At 37.4% G+C, this 25822-nt stretch overlaps 1 protein-coding gene across 1 annotated transcript; it reads left to right on the forward strand.

Moving 5' to 3' along the window:
* Window positions 1-20649: 20649 nt before the first annotated feature.
* Window positions 20650-21765, forward strand: LOC122197867 (pollen-specific leucine-rich repeat extensin-like protein 2). Its single transcript, XM_042902004.1, has 2 exons — window positions 20650-20938; window positions 20987-21765. Exons 1-2 carry the CDS (start codon window positions 20650-20652, stop codon window positions 21763-21765), a joined length of 1068 nt encoding a protein of 355 aa, XP_042757938.1.
* The last annotated feature ends 4057 nt before the right edge of the window (window positions 21766-25822 follow it).

Genomic DNA, 25822 nt, shown 5'->3' on the forward strand with positions numbered 1-25822 from the left:
CATTTCTCGAAGATTAGATTCTTGAGCTACTACTTAGAGTTAGAATTAGATTGCTAAGAAAGATGTATTAGCATAGTTTTTCAATGAATTGCATTGTAAGGACAAAATTTTTCCACAATAAAATAAATTTTGATTTTATATTATTTATTTATCCTTGCAATGGCGTATATGAAAAATTGATGTTTTAATGTTTATATTATTAGGAATAATGAATTTGGTTCTTATTTATGTTATTTATGGAAAGTCGAGAATTTACCAAATGGGAGAGTTTCTCATCGCCCAAGTTTCAATTGGACAGAAATTTGGAATCACGCAACTTGGTTGCATGATGAATGAGAAATTTCATATTTGGAAATTAGACTAATTCGTTGACAAAGTGTCAAGTGAAGGACTAGGAGATCGAGCACACAAAGTTGCGTGTCGATCAAGTCCACCATAAGAGTAACAAAGATATTCATCATGTTTTACTAAAAGTTTAGTAAATATGATTATAGTCATAAGATTAAGTGTAATTATGAATTGATTGAAAAGGTTTAAATCAATAGCAGAACGAATAAGAAGAATCAAGTAGGCAGAAAGATAAAAGTTTCTCCATTCTAAGACGAAGGGAGAGTACCTTTTATGCTTTATGATAGGTCTTAATGATTAAGAACCATATCTCAATTGATCCTCTAAGTGAATCTTAGTACAATTGTATGTCTAAGAAGAGGAATCAAGAATTGAAGAAATGGTTAAATCACAAAGTCAATCATACTTCGTTCCAAAACAAGTCTTAGAGTTAAGATTGTGACATTGAGTGATCAGTATTAAGAAGGTTTATATCATTCATCAAATATGGAAAAGTTGTGATGTCTTGGATAAGACAAAGACCAACTAGGACCAATTTATGAAGTGTTTTGATAAAAACTACACTAACTCTTGAATATTTGGTTGTCAAGAAATGTTTATTGACAAGAGAATCTTATATGTCAAGGAGTCAGTGGGAGTCTTAATGGACTTGAAAGGTTTCAAGAACAAATCAAATAAACCTTATCGGTAATCACTAGCACACGAGTTAAGGTTTACAACCTATCGTGTTGACATTATTTTGTTTCTGTGCCAATCCAATCGAGTTATTTATGCTTTATGATAGGTCTTAATGATTAAGAACCATATCTCAATTGATCCTCTAAGTGAATCTTAGTACAATTGTATGTCTAAGAAGAGGAATCAAGAATTGAAGAAATGGTTAAATCACAAAGTCAATCATACTTTGTTCCAAAACAAGTCTTAGAGTTAAGATTGTGACATTGAGTGATCAGTATTAAGAAGGTTTATATCATTCATCAAATATGGAAAAGTTGTGATGTCTTGGATAAGACAAAGACCAACTAGGACCAATTTATGAAGTGTTTTGATAAAAACTACACTAACTCTTGAATATTTGGTTGTCAAGAAATGTTTATTGACAAGAGAATATTATATGTCAAGGAGTCAGTGGGAGTCTTAATGGTCTTGAAAAGTTCAAGAACTAATCAAGAATAAACCTTATCGATCATCACTAGCACACGACTTGAGTTTCACAACCTATCGTGTTGACACTGTCTTCTTTCTGTGCCGTTCCAATTGAGTTAATTATGTATGTGAGTTCTATGAGTTCTCATTTGAACGCATAAAAGGCAAGCACCTTGATCAATGAAAAGTACATTGATAGGAAAGGATGAGCTGCTTAACTACTTGGAAGACATGGTGGGTAGTTATGCTACCATAAGACAAGAAATCGAGATTAAGAAAGTTCGATCCATATGAGTTTGAATTTGTCGTAAACTTTGGTTTTGACAAATTCACATGGATAGGAAAACATACGCCGTTTGAATCTAAGTGTCATAAGATTTCCTCCTTCATGAAAATGATTTTGAGGAAATGCTTTCACAAAGAAAGATTTTAAGAAGATAGTGATTGTAAAATTGCATTCTCGAATTCAATTATGGTTACGGTATCCCTTTCCATAATTTGAGTTGTAAGGTTTGGCAATTAGTCTTAATTTTTTAGATGCACAAATAAACTATCTAAGGCAAAGGTGTATAAGTTCAAGAAGCCTTGATAAAAGATTATTAAAGCACTAAGTATTAGAAACATGAACTTAAAAAATTCAATAAGTATTGTTTGTCTGAAAGTTAAGATGTTTCTAAAGACATGTCAAGGCTAGTGGGAGTATAAGTGTTATGTTTATAATAATCATCATGATACTGGGACCATAAATGTTATGATTGTATGATTATTAAGGCACATATTGCAAGTTGGCAATATTAATTATAGAAAACAAGAGTTATACCCTGCAAATTCGTAAGGGTTGTAAAGTTGTTTTGCTATAATTAAGGGAGATAATATTATGCTTCATTTCAAATCTAAAGGATTAGGTTGAGAAATGTTAATAAATTTAGTCAAGGGTACATAGTGTGTTCTTAAAATTTCGATTATGATTACGACATTCCTCTTCACAATTCGAATTCTGAGAACATAGCAAATTAAACATTATGTGTCGTGTCCCATACGCTTCGGGTATAGGATCGATTGCAAATGCTTTAATGTTTGACCATTCTAAAATTTTCCAAATGTCGAGCACATTTAGAGGGAAAAGGGACTAGAATTGGTTTTGACTAAAATAATTAAACAACTATCAAAGGACAATCCAAAGTTTGACGAGGATTGGTCGCTTATGAGTAGTTGGAAGCATGGTATTGGATGGACCATATCGACATTATTATGAATAGAAAAGATTCTATTAAGAATGAGTTGTCATATGGAAAATATGGAAGCGTGTCCATATTGGGAATTGAATATTGAAAATCTATGTCTAGATTAGAAACTTTTATGCAAAAGGATGTTCAAAGGAATGTTCTTTGAGTGAGAGACATCATATCTAAGGAATTGTATTGTAACAATCTCCGATAGAGGATTTTGTAATATCATTGGCAATAGTCTTTGTGACTTTGGTGCAGTGACATTACGAAAGGATCATTGCATAAAATGTTAGAATCTAATATATTTCATAAGTAAAAAGAATTTGATATTCTCACACTTATGAAAAAGGATTTGGAGTTGTGAAATGAGAATGATTGGAAATGTGTTCAATTTGATCTATTTCACAAAAGTAAGAACCATAGGTAAACATTGTGTACATGCTAAGAGCATGGGACAAGTGTAATAATTCAAGTAAGAAGTTGATTACCCGAAATGACAAATAATGAGTAATCAATATGGTGATAAATAAAAGTAGTTTTATTTATACTCAAAGGTTTGAGGCTATATGGGATTAGTATTATTCTTGTGTTTCACATTTGCATGTTTTGACTTCCAGAATAATTGAATTTATTAAGAATAATCGAATTATTCGAACGAGCCATAGTCATTCATATATTGGAAGTAGATATGAATGAAGACAGTCGTGGATTGGTGTGTGGATTGTCTAAAAGAGTATTAGACATAAGCAAATGTTTGCTGCAACGTTCATGAGTGCTTATGAATATGATTTGAGCATTGGATTAAACCCACGCTCACTTGGATCACTCCATGAATTGTATCACGAGTGATTGGTGAGACGATAACATCTTATATTCTTGAAACCGAGATGTGTGAGTTGTATCTTGCAAATCGGTTGCACATTGATAATATGTAAACGCACTAGTAACTTGGTGTTATAAAACATATTGTTGTGTGTGATTCGGTGAGTAAGTGCAAGCAAGCATTGTATCAAAGTTTATCCGTTCCTTTTATCCAAGGTATGATAAAAGCGATATCTTTGGGCCCCTCGATGATTTAGTGATCACAAACATTAATGCTCGGCCGGGCTAGGGCTAATTTGATTTTTTCAATTAGTCAGTCGTCATAAATCGGGAATCGCGATATAGGACAAAGAGAATGATTTGAAATCATATCTCATATGATATCTAGAATGGAGGAATATATGATTCCTTATCTAAGGACACGTGTATCTGATAGGATCAGAGTTGACAGCAGCTTTGTAAAGCTACGATTGCAGATCAGGATCTGAAGTCATACGCATAATAGCTATTAGACTTATCCTAGTGGGAGACTGTTGGATTAGTGTCTAAGTCCATAACTATTTTGGTATGTACTTGACCCGATGGTGCATGGTCCTTTTGGGTTGCCTTCACCAAAGCAACTTGATAGGATGAATTATGGAGAGAAAGGATTAAATATGATTTATTAATATATTATGAGAATGATATATTAAAGGAGAAATCATATTGTTTAATTATTATTAGTCAATAATTAATTGGTAATTAGTTTTCTGACTAAAAGAGATTAATTAAACTTAAGGGACTGGAATTGTAATTATAAGATAATTGCAATTTGGGCCATGGATTGTCTTAAATTAAGGAGTGGACGAATTCTATGGGGAAACCCATAAGGAAATCGTCCAAGGCCCTAATTAATGGAGTCCATGGGTTGCTTAGGGATTAAGCATCCAAATTAGGGTTTCCTTGTTAGATAACCCTAATTGTCTAACTATATATAAGAACCTTCTGACCCAAAAACGCGGTGAAGCTTTCTTCTAGGGTTAGAACACATTTTGGGCAGCCTCCATCCTCTCTCCTCTTCATCCTCTTGCTTATGGTGTTTGTGAACCATTAGAGGAGTGACAATTGTGACTCTAAGCTTTCTAAAGTCAATACAAGGAGATTTGGGATTGTTATTGCTACATAACAATCAAGGTAACATCTTAATCCTATTCTCATGATAATATGATTACTTGAATGCTAGAATTAGGGTTTATAGTCTTGGATAACTTGCATGTACAATAGAGAAACCTAGATCCAAGCATTAGGGTTTGTATGAGCACATAGGATGTTCTTAGGACCAAAACACATCAAATACTGTGTGACTGGAAGGTCTTATTTGAGTTATTTAACGAAGGGTCTTATGTGCTTATACTGAGTTATGTGATATCATGAATTTTTCTCTGTGATTTATGGTGTATATTATTCTGTCCCTTATTGAGTTAGGACAGGAGGGTCTAAACGAGTTGTGAGACTGGAGGGTACTCACTGAAATACCGTACTGGAGGGTCCAACCCATGTTGTGAGACCGGAGGGTCTTCACAGAGACACATGACCGGAGGGTCCTTATCGATCTATTTCCATGAAAGGCTAATTATTTGTGTGTGGTATATTGGGGAACTCATTGAGCTTCGTGCTTACAGTGTTGTGTGAAATGTGTTTCAGGTACCTCACAGGATCGCGGGAAGTCGCCAACATGATTGTACACACCGGCTTGAGATTATGTTTTGAGGATTTTTGGATATTGTTAAACATTTTGTGGTCTTGTGTTTTGAACAACTTATAAATGTGGGTTTCAGAAATGTGAATTTTTTTTTGTGTGGTGTTCAAAATGAAATATTTATTTGAAAATTCAGAGTATTACAAGTTAGTATCATGCTCAAACAACTAAAGGACTCAAAGAGAAGACTGAAATGGCCATAAACTCTAATGTAGAAATCTAACAAACAAGTGGTCAAGGTAATGCCTTTTACCTTCAAAGAGCTGCTACTACTAAATAAATGTTGGATCCAAAGCCTCCTTCTCGTTCCAGGCTCTCTACTCTTCAACCACCTTCATATACTGTGGGTGTTGGGGTAAAGGACTTAAGGTCCTTTAAATGGGGGTACAAACCCTGAAAATTAGGGTTTTCACACTCAGCTCCTACTCATCGAGTTAGTCCCCCCAACTCGTCGAGTAGACTCTAAAAATCATGCAACTATCTCAATCTCTACTCGGAGAGTTGAGTGGGATTTTCCCGATTTTTTATAGAAATGAAGGAACTCAACGAGTCGTATAGATACACTCGACGAGTTGGGTCAACATGGACTGTTGACTTGAGTGTTGACTTCCATTGACTTTTAGGGTTTGGTCAAGTTATGGATTTTGGAGTTCATGGAGGGGTAAAATGGTCTTTCACCCTTTATAAGAGTTAGAAAAGGGGTTAGTTTTACATCTTTGGAGTTGTTGTTGTAAATTGTTAATTAGAGATGATTATCATATGTAGGCAGAGTTTGGACCGATCGTTGAGTACGAGACCTACTTGCTTACTTACGAAGTGTGTCTTCTCACTGTACTTACCTAAGTGGTAAAACTGTGTGACTTGAGGGTCTTATTTGAGTTATTGACCGGAGGGTTTTTTGTGCTTATACTGAGTTATGTGATATCATGCATTTTGTCTTTGTGATTTATGCTGTATATTATTATGTGACTTATTGAGTTAGGACCGGAGGGTCCAAACCGAGTTGTGAGACCGGAGGGTCCTTATTGAGATACCGGATTGGAGGGTCCAACCCGAGTCGTGAGACCAGAGGGTCTTCACTAAGAAACATTACCGGAGGGTCCTTATTGAGCTATAGCCATGAGAGGCTAATTATTTGTTTATGGAATTTTGGGGAACTCACTAAGCTTTGTGATTACAGTGTAGTGTGAAATGTGTTTCAGGTACCTCACAGGATCGCGGGAAGGCACCGATATGATTGTACACACCAACTTGAGATTATGTTTTGAGGATTCTTGGATATTTTTAAACATTTTGTGGTCTTGTGTGTTGAACAACTTATAAATGTGGGTTTGAGAAATTTGAATTTGTGTTTTTATGTGGTGTTAAAAATGAAATATTTATTTGATAATTTAGAGTGTTAGAAGGTGGTATCATGCTTAAACAACTAAAGGACTCAAAGAGGAGATAGAAATGGCCATAAACTATCTAATTGAGAGATCTAACAAACAAGTTGTCAAGGTAATGCCTTTTTATCTTCAAAGAGCTGCTACTACCGAATAAATGTCGGATGCAAAGCCTCATTCTCGTTACAGGCCCTCTACTCTTCAAGCTCCTTCAAATATTGCACCAAAAGACACACTCTTAGCCTCTCTCTCTCTCTCTCTGTCTCTCTCTCTCGCATATGATAACAGTTCGACTAGCGTTTCTATCAATGTGCTAAGGTAATGAGGGAGGCGGGGTAAAGGACTTAAGGTCCTTTAAATAGGGTGCAAACCTGGTGGTTTTCAAGGCCATCAAAATAAATACCCTAAATATTACACACTAAAGTAGTGTATAACGGTAAAGGGATCGTTTCCACGGAGATTGGTTCAACTTAAATCACTTGTTCAAGTACTTGTAAAACAAAAGTAAAAGTAAAGGGGGGGGGGGTAATTCTTTTTGATTGTTTGACAAAATTAAAACTAAGATATAATATAAGTATGACAAGTAGACAAGTAAAATATTTGATTAAATTAAATGAAGTGAAATTGGTTGAATTTGGGTACACCACATGGATGACATGGTTGACTTGTCTTTAGATTAAATGGAACAACACTTGTGAATTAATTTAAATTGGCTATAGCAATTCATAAGCACAAATTACCTCAAATCTTAATTGTTATTAAAATGGCTAGAGGAGCTCTTAACACATTTCCTTAATTAAAGTCACAAAATAAGTGAAGCATATAATCTTGTGAAAATCAATTAGCTTGAAGTTCTAAGAGTTACCAAATCCAAAAGATAATCCAATGCTTACATTATCATTATGGAGAAAACATTTCCATGGTCTAAATGAAATGAAAACAAACATATAAACCATTTATTGCTTCCTAATTTGAGGGTCCATTACTTAACTAAGATATAGTCAACAAAAATAAGCATTCATTCATCAAAGCTCATGGTCAATGATAAATAAACACAAGAAGATGTTTAACTAGAAAACATTTCCATAAACTTCAAACACAAGATAACATTTAGTCTTCAAAGCAACCAATCATCCATGGGATTTAAACTTAATCAACCAAATGAGAATCTACCCAAGCATGGCCAAAGTAAAATAAATACAAGATAGTTTAGAGATACCAAATATGATTCAAAGTACAAGATGAAATGAAATTACACCAATCTTCAGAATCCACAATTTCTTCCCAACTTTTCTTGAGAGCAAAAAAGTAGTTCTTCCAAGTGATTGATAATGAACAATCCCCCCAAAACTTCAGTAAAAGGTGTTTATTTCTGAATTCAAAAACTTCCTAAAAGCCATTCACCAACCTTCCCAAAATAGAGTCAAAAAGTCAAAAACCGGATTCACTTCAACACGATCCACGTTGACCGTGTGTGGATCCCCACGGACCACGTGGGTCTCGCTGATTGCATGCTTTGGCCCACTTTATATGTAATCCAACCCAATCTTCCTTTAACATCCCAACCTAAATGCATAAATTCTTGGAAGTCCAATTATGTTATTCCAAAGCCTCCAATGATGGTCCAATGCCTCATTAGTCTTCCTTAACTTGAATCCTCATCCAAAGATTAAGTCCAACACGCTTCTCACTTATACTGATACCAAGCCCAATTGCACCACTTCAAGTCCATGAACAAATTGCAAGCCTCTAGTAGTCCCGCACTCCTTCCATACCTCCAATAACAAATAGTCTTCGATAAATCCATCAAATAAGCTCAAAAGACTAGAAAGCACCCGGTAAAGGAGAAAAATTACAAAAAGAGAAAATATGCATGAACATTAGCTAAAATGAGATGGTTTTAACTAAAAATAAACTATGAAAAGAAGTAATAAAATGAAACTATCAAAACATCCCAATCTCAAACCTTACTTGTCCTCAAGTAAGACAAGACTATAATGAACTTGGGATGAACTATCCTAAATAGAAAAAAGAATGAACATCTTAGGTGGAAATTCATGACATGCCCTTAAAATAAAAACATATAATCCATTTTTAGGGATAAGAATCGATGTAAGGGAAGAGCCTTTGTTACCTTTCTAGCAAGGGATACATGTTGATCAGGATGCAAAATGTGCATACATACTTCACTAGTATGGTTTATGTGACATTGTTTCGTGGTCTGATCTAGCCCACTAGCCATAATAATATGTCCCTCAGTTAGAATGTTCCTCACTCCTCACAACTTCAACCCCATACCGAAAAATAAATCCTAGAAAAAGATAACATGGGCCAAAAATGGCATGGAACGAGCTATGTACAAAAGTTGGCAAACTACAATCATCTGGAAGAATAAGTTCTTCCACCAAAATAAGATCCATGTAGAGCGAAGAGTCGAGCACGCAATGAGTAAAGGGCGCCATCGTAGTTGCCAACAAAAGATGGAATATGACTAGAAAAACATCAAAGTAGAAACAAATTACACAAACTAAAAACCAAAAAAATTGGCTAAACATCTACCAAAGAAAACAAATGAATACAACTCCGTGGCCTGGCCTTTTCTTTTAATTTTTTTAACACTTTTTTTTGTTATAGCTCACTTTTTTGGTTTACCACAGGAGTTTTACAAATATAGCCTGCAAATAAAAATACAAAACATAACTATATACAAACTATAAGTGGAATCTAAATCTAGTCCAAACAAGAGGCCAAACGAGCACAACTACACTAAGGCTAATTCGAGATCAAGTGGGAAAATGTGTCTAACTCATAAAGTAATGAGATATGATGTGAATTGTAGTAGTTAGACACTAAAGACCTCAAAGTAGCACAATCTAGTTTTTATTCCTTTCTTTAGGGTTTGATTTTGGTTTGTGAGGAAAATGCAAGCGAGGGACTAGTCGACACGAGGCTAAGTTGTCCCCCTACTTTTGCCACACTTGCCATATGTCGATTCATATGAATAACTACTTGCACTCTCTCCCCACGTATCTATAAGAGAAGATGCAACAACTGTAGGTCCCTAAGAATGATTCTTATTTGTTATGTGAGTTTCCAAAAGAATTGTATTTAATGTGTGTCGAGTCTTTCAAGTAAAGATGTTCAAAGATGAGAATAAAGGGATAACAAAAATGCATGAATGTTAATTCCTTAAGCTAAATGTCATGCAAAACTAAAAAGTGAAAAAGAAGAAAATAAAATCTTTTTGGAGTTTTATAAAATAAAAAAGAATGAATGCAAATTAAAGCTAAAATGCTATACAACCTAAGGTAAAATGCATGCGAAAGAAAAAAGAAAAGGGAATACCCCACCCCAAGCTTAGTAATAAGCATTGTCCTCAATGCTTGGGGCGAGGTGAAAGTACCTAAACCGTGGGATCGGGAGGAGGATATGGGTGTTGGGGTTAAGGGTAGGGGTCAGGAAGACTAAAATATCCAACCCCTTGAGGACAATACCACGTAAAACTGCTCCTATTCCTACGACAGACGTGATGCATGTTTGTGAAAAGCTGCTCATCCAAGAGAATTTTGTTGTTAATGGGCTCGTAATTGTCTGGGAGCTCAATGTCAAGACCGCGGGCTAAAAGGGTGACAAATCCTCCAATGCAAATATCATCGGTTGCTTTGGTTCTCATGAGTGTGCATTTATGGAAACAGAACGAGGCAAAATCTGGGATCGACGGGTTTTCACGTCGCGTCATGCACCAAAGGAAGAAGAGCTCATTTTTTGTGACTAGGCCGACTTCTTTGCGGGCAAAAACAGTGCGCATCAAGATACGATGGGCAATGCGGAGGCACGGGTGAATGATGGAGGTTGCCTTATCGCGACCGGCACATGAAAAGATCTCACCGGTGATTTCCGTATAAAAAGTCTCGTGGTTGAACTCGGCAGGAAAGGTGTCAAAAGTTGCGAATGTGTTCGAGGAAGGTAAGCCAAAAGTGTCATTTATCCTTGCAAAATCAATGTACGCCCGATCCCCCATAAGTTATAATGCAACCTTTTTTCTCTCGCTGTCTAACCCACATTCGTCAAGGAACTCTCTAGTAGGGAGCTCGTAAGTGTGTGCCATGAGTTCGAGAAGGTTTTCCCACCCGATGTTATGGAACAATTGAGTGACCCAGTCAAGAACCCCTAATGAAATGAGCGTGGGTTTGCACAGAAATTTGGTGGAGGCAAGTTTCCTAGGAAAACTCTTCTTGTAATTTTCAGTCGCCTTAGCGTCCCGAAACCTTAGAGTGTCGGGTTCATCATTTTGAGCTCTAGTGGGGGTCTTGCCTCGGGCAACAGTCGGGCGTTTTCTATATGTGTACATGATCAACCTATAAGGAAATTAACAACCACACGAACCAACAATACCAACAAATAATATTTCAATGCAAATCACCAATTGAATCCCTATGGACTTCTAAAATGGTTCAACAATCAAAGCAATAAATACTTCATAGACTAATTTGATGCAATACTGTTGAGTCCAAGTGATTGCGTCATTGGGCTTTGTGTTCGGTCCATTTGTATTCTCGGTTTGGGCCTATCCAGCCGTGTTTTGTTTTAGGGTTTAGAAAATATATAGTGCATGCATGCATTATATTAGTAACGCGTTTTGATTGTTATTATTGATTGATCTTACATTGTAACCCTAGCACACCTCTACAGTAGCAATTCACATTGAATTCTTCTAAGGTGGAGCATATTAATCATTCGAAACTCGTTTGATTCATCTCTGTGTTTATCGTTTTCTATTCTTGTCATTGTCCTTTTAATATATGTTTGAATCTATCGATCTAAGAGAATATTATTCTCATCAATTGGTATCAGAGCAGGAGACTGTGTAATATATACGCATCTCTTCTATTGGAAGAAAAATTTTAGGGTTTCCGCTTTCATCGAATTGTTAGGAGCCGTCATCTCTTCATTGACGCTGTTTCTTGCTTTTGATAAAACCCAAATTCAATCTTTACAAGTCTGACTCTTAGCAGATATCTGAAAAAGGTCATCATGTCTCTCGACGATTCACAAACCAATCCGATCAATATCTCCAACAGCATTGGATCCACAACTAGGATCCCGATTCTATACACTCAAGATTATGAAGTTTGGACACATCACTTTGAAGACTACGTCATTGGTTCTGAAGACAACGATTCTTTTCTCTGGGAAGCAATAACATTAGGTCCTTTTGTTCATTCTGGAACAAATAGATCCATTAAGACTCAAAAGGAGTACAAGAAAAGTTGTTGTGTAACGTTAAAGCCATGAGAATGATAAGATTCGCTTTGCAGTCCGATACCTTTCGTTTGGTAGGCCCATGCACCACAACAAAAGAGATCCGGGATAGACTCAAGGAGTTGTATTCCACTGATGAGGACCTGGAACATTACATCCAAACTCTATTGCTCTCTAAGTTCGGTGCTTTCCAACAAAATCCAAATGAAAAATTATTCACACATTCGATCGTTTCAACCATCTTTTTAGAGAAATGTTTTTTCATGGTATTGGAAGAGAAGTGATTGAACAGAAGGTCACATTTCCGAATGGTTTGAGACACGAATGGATGGTTGTGGCATCAACTATGAAGGCTCACGAGCAATTTAAGACCTATTCATTGGTGAAGATGGTGGTAATTCTCATGTCTCATGAAAGTGTTGTGACAAAGGAAGCAAAAGTGGTGTCTGGTATGGGATCTTGGCCATCCTCTCTTAGGCGAAGAATTTGGCAGAAGGTGAAGATGATTCATAAATGTCAGAATGTGATCTGTCAAGCAAAGAGTATGCGATGATGGTTTCCAAACAAAAGCGATTTGCTCGCAAAAAGTTCCTCGTTGCCAAGAACCGAAACTGGCAGGGAAGCTGCAGCTTAGAAAAGGCGAAAGAAGATAACAAAAGCAATCCTACGAAAGAAGAAGAGAAGATGGAGAGCAAACTGGTAGGAGACTCTGGATACGATTTCAACTTCTGCCATGGCAAAAACCACTTGCCAAAGATTGCATGTTAAGAAAAATATCAGAGAAGAAGGAGGGTGAAGATGATGAAGCAAATCATATGCGCAAGCTGGAGGAGATAAAGAAGAAGAAAGCTACGAACAATTCTATGAATGCTTTGATTGTGCAGGAGAACATTATGGATGATGAGTTCGGTGGCGTGGAGGTCTGGTCTACAGACTCTAAAGATGAAGAGATACGTAAACCCACGCATGGCAGGGCTTTTGTGGCGAAAGAAGATGGTGCTGAGCGCGCTGGGAGATGCTTGATGGTGACAGCTGGAGTGTCACAAATGAGGAGTTACACAACCGAAGGCGAGCATGATGAGGCGAATAAAAGGAAGATAAGTGTTTTATAGCCAAACCTGTGAGTGAAAGGATCAACAACTGCGATCAGTTGATCAAGAAGGTACAATCTATTCTCGAATAACTTAAAATACCTGTAACAAACTATGAAAAGGAATTAAATGAATTAAAATTCGAAATTTCTAGTTTAAGTGGAAGTCTAATGCAAACATGCCTCAGAAATGCTAACTTAACCGATCAACTTAGCAGGGTGGCATCCAAGAGTGAGGAGCGAAGGATATGGATCGAGAAGACAGAGTTAGATTTAGTTAGAACGAGAGATGAGTTGATTTATTTACAACGTGACAATTTGAAGTTTTTAAAACAAAGGAATATTTTTTGTTTAATAGCTAAACGTCTTTACACTAATATTACTCAGTTACATTTGAATTGTGATATTGACAAAATGTTCACAAAATGATTTTGCCGTTTCTTGAATTTAAGGAGGATGAAGTTGATGTCGATTGCTACAATTGTGAATCTATTGTATCATCAGATGAGGTTTCAGATGCTTACAAGATTGGTCTTGACAAAATTGAGTCCTTTATAAAGTCCAAAGACGATAAGGACATGCTTAGGAATTTACTGGACGAAAATAACAGATTGAAACTAAAGATCGAAACCATGCAAAAATTTGATTCATTGAGTACGAAATAAAGTTCAGAAAATAAGATGAATGTGGAAAATACTTCTGAATTTTACGAGGACAGTGATATGAGTGAAATTTCTGAATGCGATGAGGTCGACTGCTCTGAATTCCTCAAAAGTTAACCCAAACCGGAAAAACCTCTCATATCTGAAAACTCGGTTGCTTTCGCTCGTATGTCCAAGGACAAGTCCAAAGTCCTTAAAGAAAAGGCAGTGGTATACAAAAAAGTGCAAACTGTACAGAATCAAGTCTATGCCACCACTGGAGTTACTAAGAAGCAAAAAATTGAGCTAACTTCTTTCATAGATGAAGACAATGCTGATGGGTGTGATAAATTCTTCTGGTATGCTCCCATTGACAATGCAGACGAAACAGTGGGTCTGTCGGAGCAAACCTCATGGAGAGTCAAGGGTAGATATGTGGCTGAACCTCTCAACAAGCCTTCAAGCTTTGATAAGACAAGTACAAGCGGTACTAAAGAAATTAAAGGCGAACCGAAAAAGGCATCTAGAGAATAATCTCCAAGCGAAGCTTATGAAGATGAACCGAAACCAAAGGCAAAAGTTGACAAATCTAAAAAACAGCTTGTTGAGCAAACACGTCAAAGGAACAGAAGGTACCAAAAGAATCTCAAAGAGAGAAAGCAGTTTTGCAATTCTCAAAATGCTATTCACATTCACAAGGTATCGAATCCTCAGGCAAAAGTAATCCCTCAAGCAAACAAAAGTTTATGTACTCACTATCAGTCTTGTATCCAAACAAACCAAAGAAACAGTTTCGGTACTGAATCAAGAAGTAGTAAGAAATGAAAGACCAACTTCGGTCCTAAGGTCCATAAACAACCGAAGCCGAACCAGGTCAAGAATATCAAAGGAAAGGGAAATCTAGTTTCACACCTTGAAGTTCATACCAAAAAGACGTTATCTAACCCTAGGAATCAAAAGACAAGTTTAAGTGAGAATCAAAACAAAAATAAATAGTCAACTTAAAATAAGCCAAAACAAGAAAACAATAAAATCAAGGTTTTTACCATCAAAAGAATAGATGAAATCACCTTACTAAAAAGAACATATTTGGTTGATCTTTCAGTTGCAATTCCCTGTCCTATAAAAGGCTCACGAGGACCTAAGAAACTTTGGGTTCTTAAATATGCTTAAATTTTGTAGGTTATAAGTGACGACCAGTTCGACGACGAATGGTAAATTGATAGTGGCTGCTCATGTCACATGACAGGAAGGAGTGAAGAGCTAAGGGAGTTTCGGTCCCTTAAGGATGGTGGATGTGTCAAATACGGGAATAATTCATATCACATGATCAAAGGCTACAGAATGATCACAAACGGAGAATTCTCATTCCGGAAGGTAGCATATGTAGAGGGATTACAACACAATCTCATCAGCGTCTCTCAACTGGTCGTGGGAACTAGCTTGAATGTTTCATTCGATGATGAAGGTTCTGAGATTGTTGAAAAGAAGACGAAGATAGTCCTGTTAAAATCCAAGCAAAAAGGAGAGATGTATCCTCTAAATCTTAACCCAATTCGAGGAAAGCCAGTTGTATGCCTTTTGTTAAAAGCACACTCTGACGAAAGTTGGCTCTGGCACCGAAGGCTCTCACATATTAACTTTAAAGATATCAATAAGTTGTTTATCGATGATCATGTACGAGGACATCCCCTTCTCAAATTTGATAAGGAACACTTGTGCGCTGCATGCGAAATGGGAAAGAAAAGCCAAAAGAGTCATCCCACATGTGTTATCACAAAAATCATTGAACCACTTGAGCTTCTACACATCGACTTGTGTGGTCCTTCAGTAGTCGAAAGCATCGGTGGTAGTAAGTACATTTTGGTAATTGTTGATGACATTTCACGTTTCACTTGGGTTTTCTTTCTTAAACAGAAATCAGAGGCGACTCCTAAGCTCAAAGCGTTTATAAAGCAAGTGCAACTTCAACTGTAAAGGTGGTTAGAAACATCATAAGTGACAACGGGCTGAAATTTAAAAATCAAGAGGTCGAAGAATTTCTTGTTAATAAAGGAGTGTCTCACAACTTTTCTACTTCCTACACTCCACAACAGAATGGCATAGTTGAAAGGAGAAACCACTCTTTGTGTGAAGCAGCTCGAACCATGCTTAGCTTCGCTTCCTTACCCTTGTACTTCTAGGATGATGCCATAGCTTCTTCCTGCTATACCCAGAACCAATCCTTCCTTAATAAGCGCTTTCCCATCACTCCATACGAAATCGTGAATAATCGCAAGCCAAATGTTAAGTTCTTCCATGTGTTCAATTCATGGTGCTTTATTTTCAACTCCAAAGAGAACCGAAACAAGATCGATGTAAAGGAAAATGAAGGGAATTTTCTTGGTTATTTGCTTTCTTCAAAGGCATATAGGGTGTTGAATAAGCATTTAACGAAAATTGAAGAAACCTATTATGTCACCTTTGATGATGATTACGTGAAGAAACTTTAATCAATTAAAGGTCTAACAGAGGAAATCTTTCTAGCATCAGGTCAACTCTCGGTTCCAATTTCCAATCTATTTGAAGAATACATGTTACTCTTTGATGAACCAGAAAGAACAATAAATTATGAGACAAAGGCAACTGACAACAAGATCGAAAACTTGAAGAAAATTATCATTGAAGCAGCAAAATAATTAGAAAGAGAACATAAAGGACCAAACGAACAGCCACGTCCAAGTGAACCTCCAAAAGAAAGCTCTATATTACACGGGGAGGGTTTATCCACATCAGACAACCCTGATTCGGCATTCCAAGAGGAAAATCCATCACCAACAACAACCCATAATGTCCCATTCGAGGGGGAGCATTCTGATCAAGATGTTGAAATCGTCTCATCATTCAAGGGGGAGAATCATAATACGAATGATGATTCGGATTTTCAATCGGAATTGGAAGAGGAAATCAATGCCGAATTAGATCCTGCATATGATCCAAACTACCCTCCTCTCACAAAATGGACAAGAGATCATCCAAAAACTCAAGTAGTTGGTGAATCATCTGAGGGAGTGCTCACACGGTCTCAAATAAAAGCGAAGCAAATTGCTCTGTTCTCTCAAGTAGAATTTTGCATGTTTAACTCATTCGTCTCAAAAATAGAACCAAAAACGATTAATATTGCACTCGATCACTCAGGTTGGGTACAGGCAATGCAAGACGAACTTCATGAGTTTGAGAGAAATTCAGTTTGGAGACTAGTTCCCATACTAAAGGATACATCTGTAGTTGGCTTAAAATGGGTTTTCAGAAACAAAATGGACAAGAAGGGAATGTGATTCATAATAAGGCGAGGATGGTTGTAAAGGGATATTGTCAGGAAGAAGGTATAGACTATGAAGAAACCTTCGCCCCTGTAGCAAGGTTAGAATCAGTGCGAATCTTCTGGCATATGCTGCACACAATAACTTTGAAGTATTTCAATTAGATGTGAAGTGTGCATTCCTAAATGGAGAGTTAGTGGAGACTGTATATGTTGACCAACCACCAGGTTTCGTGAATGAAAAGAATCCTAATCATTGCTATATCCTGGATAAATCCGTCTATGGGTTGAAGCAATCTCCTAGAGCCTTGTATGAAACCCTTACTCGATTTCAATGTCCCAGTTTAAACAAGGTTCGGTTGACCCAACCTTCTTTTGAAAGAAAAAGGGTGACCACTTAATGATCGTCCAAATTTATGTCGATGACATCATCTTCGGTTCCACGAATCCATGTCTAATAGCTGAATTCAGGAAATTGATGGAGACTAAGTTTGAGATGAGCTCAATGAGTCCAATTAAATTTTTCCTTGGCTTGAATATTAAACAGGGACCCAAAGGAATATTTATCAATCGGGAGGCCTATACGAAGACCTTACTAGCTAAGTTTGGCATGATGGGTGGTTCAAAACTAAAAGTTCCTATGGTATTTGGAACGAAGTTAACTCCATCTTTGGAGAAACCGATTGTTGATATGACTCTCTATCGGCAAATGATAGGGTCTCTAATGTATCTAACAGCTAGTAGACCAGACATTATGTTTTTTGTTTGTTACTATGCCAGGTTCCAAGCTAATCCACGCGAACTTCTTCTCTCACTTTGTGCTATCCTGCTAAATCATGATTTTTTGTTCAAGCATTCTCTGATGTTGATCTTGGAGGATGCGGTTTGGACCGAAAGAGCACTACAGGAGGATGTCAATTCCTATATGGTAAACTTGTCAGTTGGCAGTCCAAGAAACAAACATGTGTTTTGCTCTCTACAACCAAAGTTGAGTATATTGTTGCAGCATCTTGCACTTCCCAGGTCATTTGGATACAAAGCCAATTAATAGATTATGTCCTGAATATGAAGAACATTCCTCTTTATTGCGACTCTGAAAGCGCCATCAGAATTTGTTATAATCCAGTGCAACATCCCAAGAAGAAACACATAGCACTGAGATATCACTTCATCAAGGATCATGTAGAAGATGGGAATGTTAAAATTAACTTCATTCGTTCCTCTGATCAATTGCCTGACATCTTCACTAAGGCCTTGCCTGAAGCACCGTTTAATAAAGTACTACAAGGCTTAGGAATGATGGAAGCTGCGTCAGTTCCAAAAGCACACTCGTTTCATTAGGAATAACTTTCTCTTTCGCTTTCTTATTATTTTTCAACAACCGAAATGAGCCGAACGCTCTGTCTATTTCGACTCCTAATTTTTCGGGAACCGAAATGAAGTGAAGGCTCGGTCTATTTCGCCTCTTATCATTTTTCAAAGAGAGCGATTGTTTCAACTTATGGTTTGGAACTTACATATCCTTTGTATACTATGTATATATTTTGTTTACTTTACTTTATGTCTTTAATTCATTACCAAAACTCAAGAATAGTTTTATTTCTGTTTTTATTTATTTTTTCAGAAAAATTTCATAAAATCCAAAAATATTTTCTTTTTATAATTCTGTATCACAGATGTACTTACATGATGGAGCTGGGGCAGGTATAAATTTTGTATCTATGTACTAGCTAATTGTCCCTAGAAGCATGTTGTTGCATGTTGACCGAAGCCTCCAAGACTTTGAGTGAAGCCTTACTGATTCGATATATACCAATTGTTTCTTCCCAATTAGGCTGATAAAATCACTCAAGTCATGAGCTACCTTAATCTTCTCAAATTGAGTTAAGAGTTATCTGCTTGGTCTATTTTAATTGCAGAGGTACTTTTGGTTCTTTAACAACCTATTATTATTTCTCCATCTAATTTTGGTTCATAATCGTAACCCTTGAGACTCTTAGTATTTACCACTGAGGTTTATGGTTACACAACATCTGTGTTGATAATCTTAGTTTCGTTTCACCACGTGCTAAGTGAGACCCAAAAACCAATGCCTTAAATGAATTGATGGTCAGTACCTTGAAATCCTTTTATTTTTGTGTGATCTTTAGGAATTTGTCTAACACCAAGACTTTTCATCCCAAAAGATCCAGTCTTTATTTTTTTTGGATTTCAACATATAAATCACCAAGTTACTGAATATATTATCTAACCTACTTGTTCAACAGGCCACACTTCTCTCACAAGTACTTCATCCAACTTTCGTTCTTATGTCAAGTACTGAAGTTCGGTTGAAGCGAAGCCACCAATTATAGCTTAAATTTGAAAAGATGCCTTTCAATGTTTCTTAATAAACATTTGATCGTATTTCACCGGGAAACCACACATACACTTCTAAGTCTCTCTTGAATTTGAAGGAAATGATTCGTGCCTGGGATCCATAGTTTCGTGTCTATCTAGACATCACTTAAATCCCACAAATAATTTGCTTTATTTCTTTTCGATTGGCACACTTTTGCACGAAGATCTTTATGATCTTTCACAAGTCTTGATCGTGGAACAAATTGGTATTTCTCAAATACGGCGTTCGGTTCAATTTGTTGTGGTGGTACACTATATTGGGAGCGAAGGGTAAATACATATGAAGCTAAAGGATGACTCGATATTTCATAGGGAATTTGGATCATTTCAAAATTGAAATAAAAGATGAAAGGATAAGGTTTTAAAGGCACGTGAATTTGAATCTTTTCCATTCTCACGCCGCCTGACACACTTTTCGGGGTAACAATTGTCAAATCGTGCTTTTTCAGGCGACACATCAGCGGATTGTGCACTCATCACTCCGAATTTTTTCTCTCACATGGTAATTGTATAAAGCGATTTCTCAACTTCTGTTTATACTCTTATCACTTCCAAATCCTCTCAAGAGCTATATGGTGTATTCTCTCTGTACTGTTCATCTTCTTCTTCAAGAATCATCAATGGCAGATTCCTCTTCAGTTCATGAACAAAGTGCCCAGTCATCTCTTCTCACAATTAAACCAAATCAGAACCTCATCATTCATCTATCACCGTTCCAGTATGATCCATATATGCTGCAAGTGGTTGAATGCCTTAAATATTCACCATTTGTTGTTGCACTAACCAAGGTGGAGTATGTTCCAATGTCGTTGCTCTCTCAAGTCGGCTTAATTGTTGTCTACGACAAAGTCAAGGAGAGAATCTTCTTTGAGATCTTCAATCACAAAGCGTCGATTTCCAAAACTCGATTTTGTTTGTTACTAAGGATGGCTATCGACGACTCCATGATCAACCTTGATACTTTTTCCACCACTCAACACTTCACAATGTTCTATGATATGGGGTATACTGAGGTTCTCACCATTATTACAAAGTTCAAGAAAGTCATGCCTTCCTCCTCAGTGGAATGGACTTTTTACCCTCCTCTTCAAAGGTTTATTGAAGAGGGTTGCTGGTTCTGATGGGGCGAGTAAGGCGTTAATGACCGTTCTTTATGGTCTGTACCATGGGGTTAACATGGACTTTGGATCCATCTTATGATCGCAACTGGTTCAAAGTCTTAATTCTGCTTCTCGCTACCCTGGAATCTCTTGCGCTAGATTTTGGACTCTATTTACTCACTGGGCGATGGAGAAATTTAAAGTTCCAACAATGGTTGACTCCCTAATGTCATCGATTACTACCTTTCACATGATGAAGATAATCATTTTTGATCCATCAAAGTTCATATTTCTTGGTTCGGTTTCGGAATCAATGTATCGTTGTGTCTCCACTAAAAGTAAATGGATGAATGAGTACAAGAAGCTCCCTCCTTCAGCACCATTGCAGCTTACTCTTGAAATGCAAAATTCGCTGGAAGCAACAGACAAACCAGCGAAACAAGGGAAAAAGCCTGACAGAAAAGGGGAGAACAAAGGTCAATCCTCTAATGGTTCTACTCCCAAGAAGTAAAAGCCTGAACAAGCCGCTCCTTGGGCTCCAAAGAAACGAAAGACTAAGAAGAAGGCACACAAACCAAAGGCTCCTTCATCAAGTGACTCCGACTATGTTCCATCTGATCCACAACCCGAGCCCGAGTCTGGTGACGATGATGTCTCTCAACACGAAAGTTCACTTCGAAGTAATTCGGCTCCTCCCTCACCAGATCATGAAGGTTACCGAAACTTACCTCCTCCTTCTCCTACTCAATCGGTTCCAATTACCATTGCTCATTGTCCTCCTCCAATCTCTTCTTCCACTACAACCTCAATTCCAATTCACACTCCCTTATTCACCAAAGTTACAACAACCACTACCACTACCACTCAACCACAAGCTGGTGTCAACGTATCTGATACGGGGGTACCTACTTCAGAATCTGAACCACCAATCACTTCAAAACCTTTATCCCCACCTCCATCACACGAATCTGACATTGTTCTTAGCGGAGCAGAAATGGAGTTTCACTCAGTTTATTTTAGCCCATATCGTGTTCAAAGCGATGATGATGATGATGCTCCGGTCACAAAGAAGCATTTAAAGAATCTGAATGACACGCTTGATAAAATGCTCTCTTCTTTCTCCTCTACTCCAACTCAGGTGTATTCTGAAGCTGAAATCAAGGCTCTGTTGGAAACCATTGTCAAAGAGCATGATACTACAATTTCTAATGTCGTTAAAGATATAGATGCTTCCACTTCCTCTTACCAGAAAGCCTCTATTGCAATTGATGAATCCACAAAAGATTGCAAGCACAAATGTTGAAAATCTGATTTCTAATGCTCATGTTTTTCTTGACTCTCTGCAAGCTGCACCTCAAAAGAATGCTCATATGGTGAATGCTTCGGTTGATACTCTTACCAGTTCGCTTCAAGCTAAAAAGAAGCATTTTGTGGAAGCACGCCAAACCATCAAATCCGAGTACACTGAGCTTCAATCTTCCATAAATCATCGTCTTGATAAACTTCAATCTGATCTAGCCATGGAGAACAAACTCATGGATGAACTGGCTCTCAAGACCACCAAAGTTAAAACTCAAGATCTGAAGCTCAACCAGGCTCTAAAAGAGAATGATGAACTCAAGTCAGAGCGAGCTGTCATAAAGAGCAGCGTTGGTGATGTGGATTCCATTATTCTGCATCTTCTGGAAGCGCATGGCTCAGTTCTTACTATCTCGGTTCGATGAAACTTGGCTAAGAAGTTGAGACCTGCTCTAGACATTCTAAGCAGCATAGAAGGTGTTCCAGAGTCTTTTGTCCCTCCGAAACAAGGGGAAGAAGATGTTAGCCAAGTTCAATCACAACAACCTCCAACAAGCAAACCCATCCCACGACCTAAAGTCACTGCTGAACCGAAGGGTAATGAAGATTCAGGCAGTCTGAAGGAAAAACAAAATTAGTAAATTAGTGATGATGATGAGGTTGAAATCGAAGATGTGGTCGAAATCAAAGGAAAAGCCTCCAAAACAGAAAATGTTAAAGTCAAAAAAATGAACAAGAGATTGAGGAAAAGCTTAGTAAGGTGAATGAAGAAATTGAAAGGGAGATGAAACAAAAAGAAGCGAACGATGCCATGGAATGAAGGAAAACCATGTTCCCTCTATGGACGATGGAAAAACTTCTGAAGGAGGTAATCGAATCACCAAGAACACATTGGCTCGAACCAGTCCTTTCATTCAATCTTGAAAATTCCAAGGACTCTCAATTTGTCATGCCAATCACCCGAAAGGCATTTATATTTCATTGTTTCGAGTCAACTGTTGCCATCCCTTCTCCTGACCCGTAGGTTGATCAAGACCTGATCGAGTATAATTTTACATTCTCTCAACCACAATACCTGACTTGGAGTAATTAGAAGATCACAACAGTTAAGGTGGTGAAACCCACTTCGGCAGGGAAGTTCATCAACATCAAATTCAGAGTGACTCGAGGCTCAGATACTTCTGTCCATATGATCTCCTTCGCTGATATGCCGAATCTGAATCCTCATGACTGGATCCTCTTGAACAACATCTTACTGACCAATCAACAAGAGTATGAGCCTATCATTGATCATATCAAGCGAATGTTGGTGTGCTATATTCTTGAAGTCGCGAAGATGGATTAAGAGATCACGTCTTCCCTGAAAAAGAAGCCCATCATCAAACTAATTGGGAAGGCAATCGACATCAATTTGATGATGAAGGGAAAGATCGACCCACAGTTTCACATAGTCATGTTCACTAGGGGAGAAGGTCAAAAATGCTTGTTCGCTCTTGTTGACAAACACATGTTCTCCACTTCATGCTTGGTGCACATTCTTGAGATCATATACAGGTGCGATCAGAACAGTGATGCATACAAGAAGTTGTTTTCGGATATGCTTTGGTGGTGTATTAACTTTCGCCAAACTCTACTTGCTCTTATACCGAAGTTGTTCAAGACTGTGATGAAAACCATCATTACTCAACCGAAGTGATCTCTCGCCCCAATTGACGCAAAGGCGGAGATTGTTGAGTCCAAGTGATTGCGTCATTGGGCTTTGTGTTCGGTCCATTTGTATTCTCGGTTTGGGCATGTCTAGCCGTGTTTTGTTTTAGGGTTTAGTATATATAGTGTATGCATGCATTATATTATTTACGCTTCTTGATTATTTTTATTGATTGATCTTAGAATGTAACCCTAGTACACCTCTACAGTAGCAATTCACATTGAATTCTTCTTAGGTGGAGCATATTAATCATTCAACACTCGTTTGATTCATCTCTATATTTATCGTTTTCTATTCTAGTCATTATCCTTTTAATATCTGTTTGAATCTATCGATCTAAGAGAATATTATTCTCCTTAAATACCATATAAATTGTTGTTCTAAAACATGCATATTGGTTAATTAAAGTCAAGTAAAGAATGTACCGATTGGTGACCACGACTATTGAAAGTCAAAAATTTGCACGCGAAAATTCGGGATTTGAAAATCTTGCAACACTCCACCCAAGCTTGAAGCTTTGCTCAATTCCCCATGAGAAGTAATTTACCGCAAAAACCCGAGAAATCTGGCAACGGGTTGAGATTCCGGAAAAATTTTCCGACGAGCTTTGAGAAATATTTTTAGTGGGGTTTGTAGCCTTTACCTAGAGGAGAACAATGGTGGTGTCAGAATTGTGAGAGATGGCCGGTGTTGGAGCATGGAAATGTTCTACAAATAATGAGTGGTAGTTTGGTAGCATTTTTCCCTTTATTCTATTGTTGGTGTATTTAACTCTCCTTTATATGTAAAGGGAGAGGTGGTCATTTCTTAGTTATACACTCTTAGTCTCAATGTAATTCTAGAGAGAGAATTCGTGGTTTGTCCCCACATAGGGAGAGTTTCTCTCTCCCACCAATGTTCATCATGAATTATATTTTATATCTCTTTCTTTCTCATCTTTCAAGAATTCTCATCATGTTCTTCATATATTTATATTTTGATACATGATAAATCTCGAGATATTTTCCTTCTACATCCACCGTTCATATAAAAATGGGTCTCTACAATTGGTATCAGAGCCATACCTTGAAGGGTTAATCGACTAGTTCAAGGGAACAACTCCCGTTCGGTGATTATCTTGAAGATTTTTTGTGTTTTTGCAAGAATTTTCGGGTTCTACCAGAAATTTCTAATGAGTTTTCTATTTTTCTGGGGTGATTCTTACTTAGTAGAATAATTATGTTGCTGCTGCTCCCTCAAATTCACTGCTGGAAATATATGTTCTTGGTGTTCTTAGTATTTTTCTGTTGAAGAAATGAAGATAAATGGGTGAAGATATTATTTTTCTGGTCTCCAAACTGTTGAAGAATATGCTCAAGGAGGTTCTTATTCTTGGAAGAAAAGACACAAATTATGGGCTTATTTATTGATAAAGTTGGAGCATTTTTCTTGAAGACTTTTCCCAGTAACTTTTGTCATTCAAAAGTTATGATATTCTCTTGTTCATAAACAAATTGTTGCTGTAGATCTTTATGAAGAATGTATGGACGTAATTCTTTGGTGTGCATAAAGCCACATGTCCTTCTTGGACCCTTGAATCGCAACCAAAAACTGCCTACCAGAGCCTCCTAAGAAGCCTCCCGGCAGCCCCTCTCAGGCCTTGGTCCGTAACCATTTAGCCAGGCCTTGGTCAGCAACCTGTTAGCCTAAAACCGAGGACGGCAACTTCCTTTCTTTCTGCTGACCGAAGCCTCTTTTTTCTTCGGACCGAAGTCCAGACCCCTACCGTAGCTTCAGATCCCTCATCGGACCGTAACTCACTTGCTTCTCCTTCGCACCATCAGCAGACGTCCGACTTGCAGTCCTCATCCGTAGGCAAGCCTTGTCCTCACCCTTATCCATCCGCAACCTCCTTATCCTCGGTTCACTTGCGTCTCTAGCCCCTCCTTCTCCTTCCTCCTTCTAGCCTCCCTCCTCCCCCCTTTCCTTCCCTCCTTCTTCCTCCTCCTTTCCTCCTTCTTTTTTCCTCCCTTCTCATCAGCCCCTCCCCTTTTTTTAAGCCTTCTTATTTTTTTTAACTTCATTTTTTTTCTTTTTCATCCTTTTTTTATTGTTTAATTTTTTTAAATTTATTTTTTTACAACATTTATTTTTTGTTTAGCCAATTAATTTTTTAAACACCATTTTTTTTATTTAGCTAATTTTTTTATTAAAACAAATTATTTTTTTACACCAATTTTTTTTAATACCAATTTTTGCCACAAACCACCCATGGATTGTCACATTGGTTCACTTCATGCCGGTTATTTTGGAAGAATACTCCATACCGAAGTCGGATTTCGTGTTATTCTTTGTGATGCTTGCACCGCAACGA

Source organism: Lactuca sativa, chromosome 5, assembly GCF_002870075.4.
Source record: "Lactuca sativa cultivar Salinas chromosome 5, Lsat_Salinas_v11, whole genome shotgun sequence".
Taxonomy (NCBI): Eukaryota; Viridiplantae; Streptophyta; class Magnoliopsida; order Asterales; family Asteraceae; genus Lactuca; species Lactuca sativa.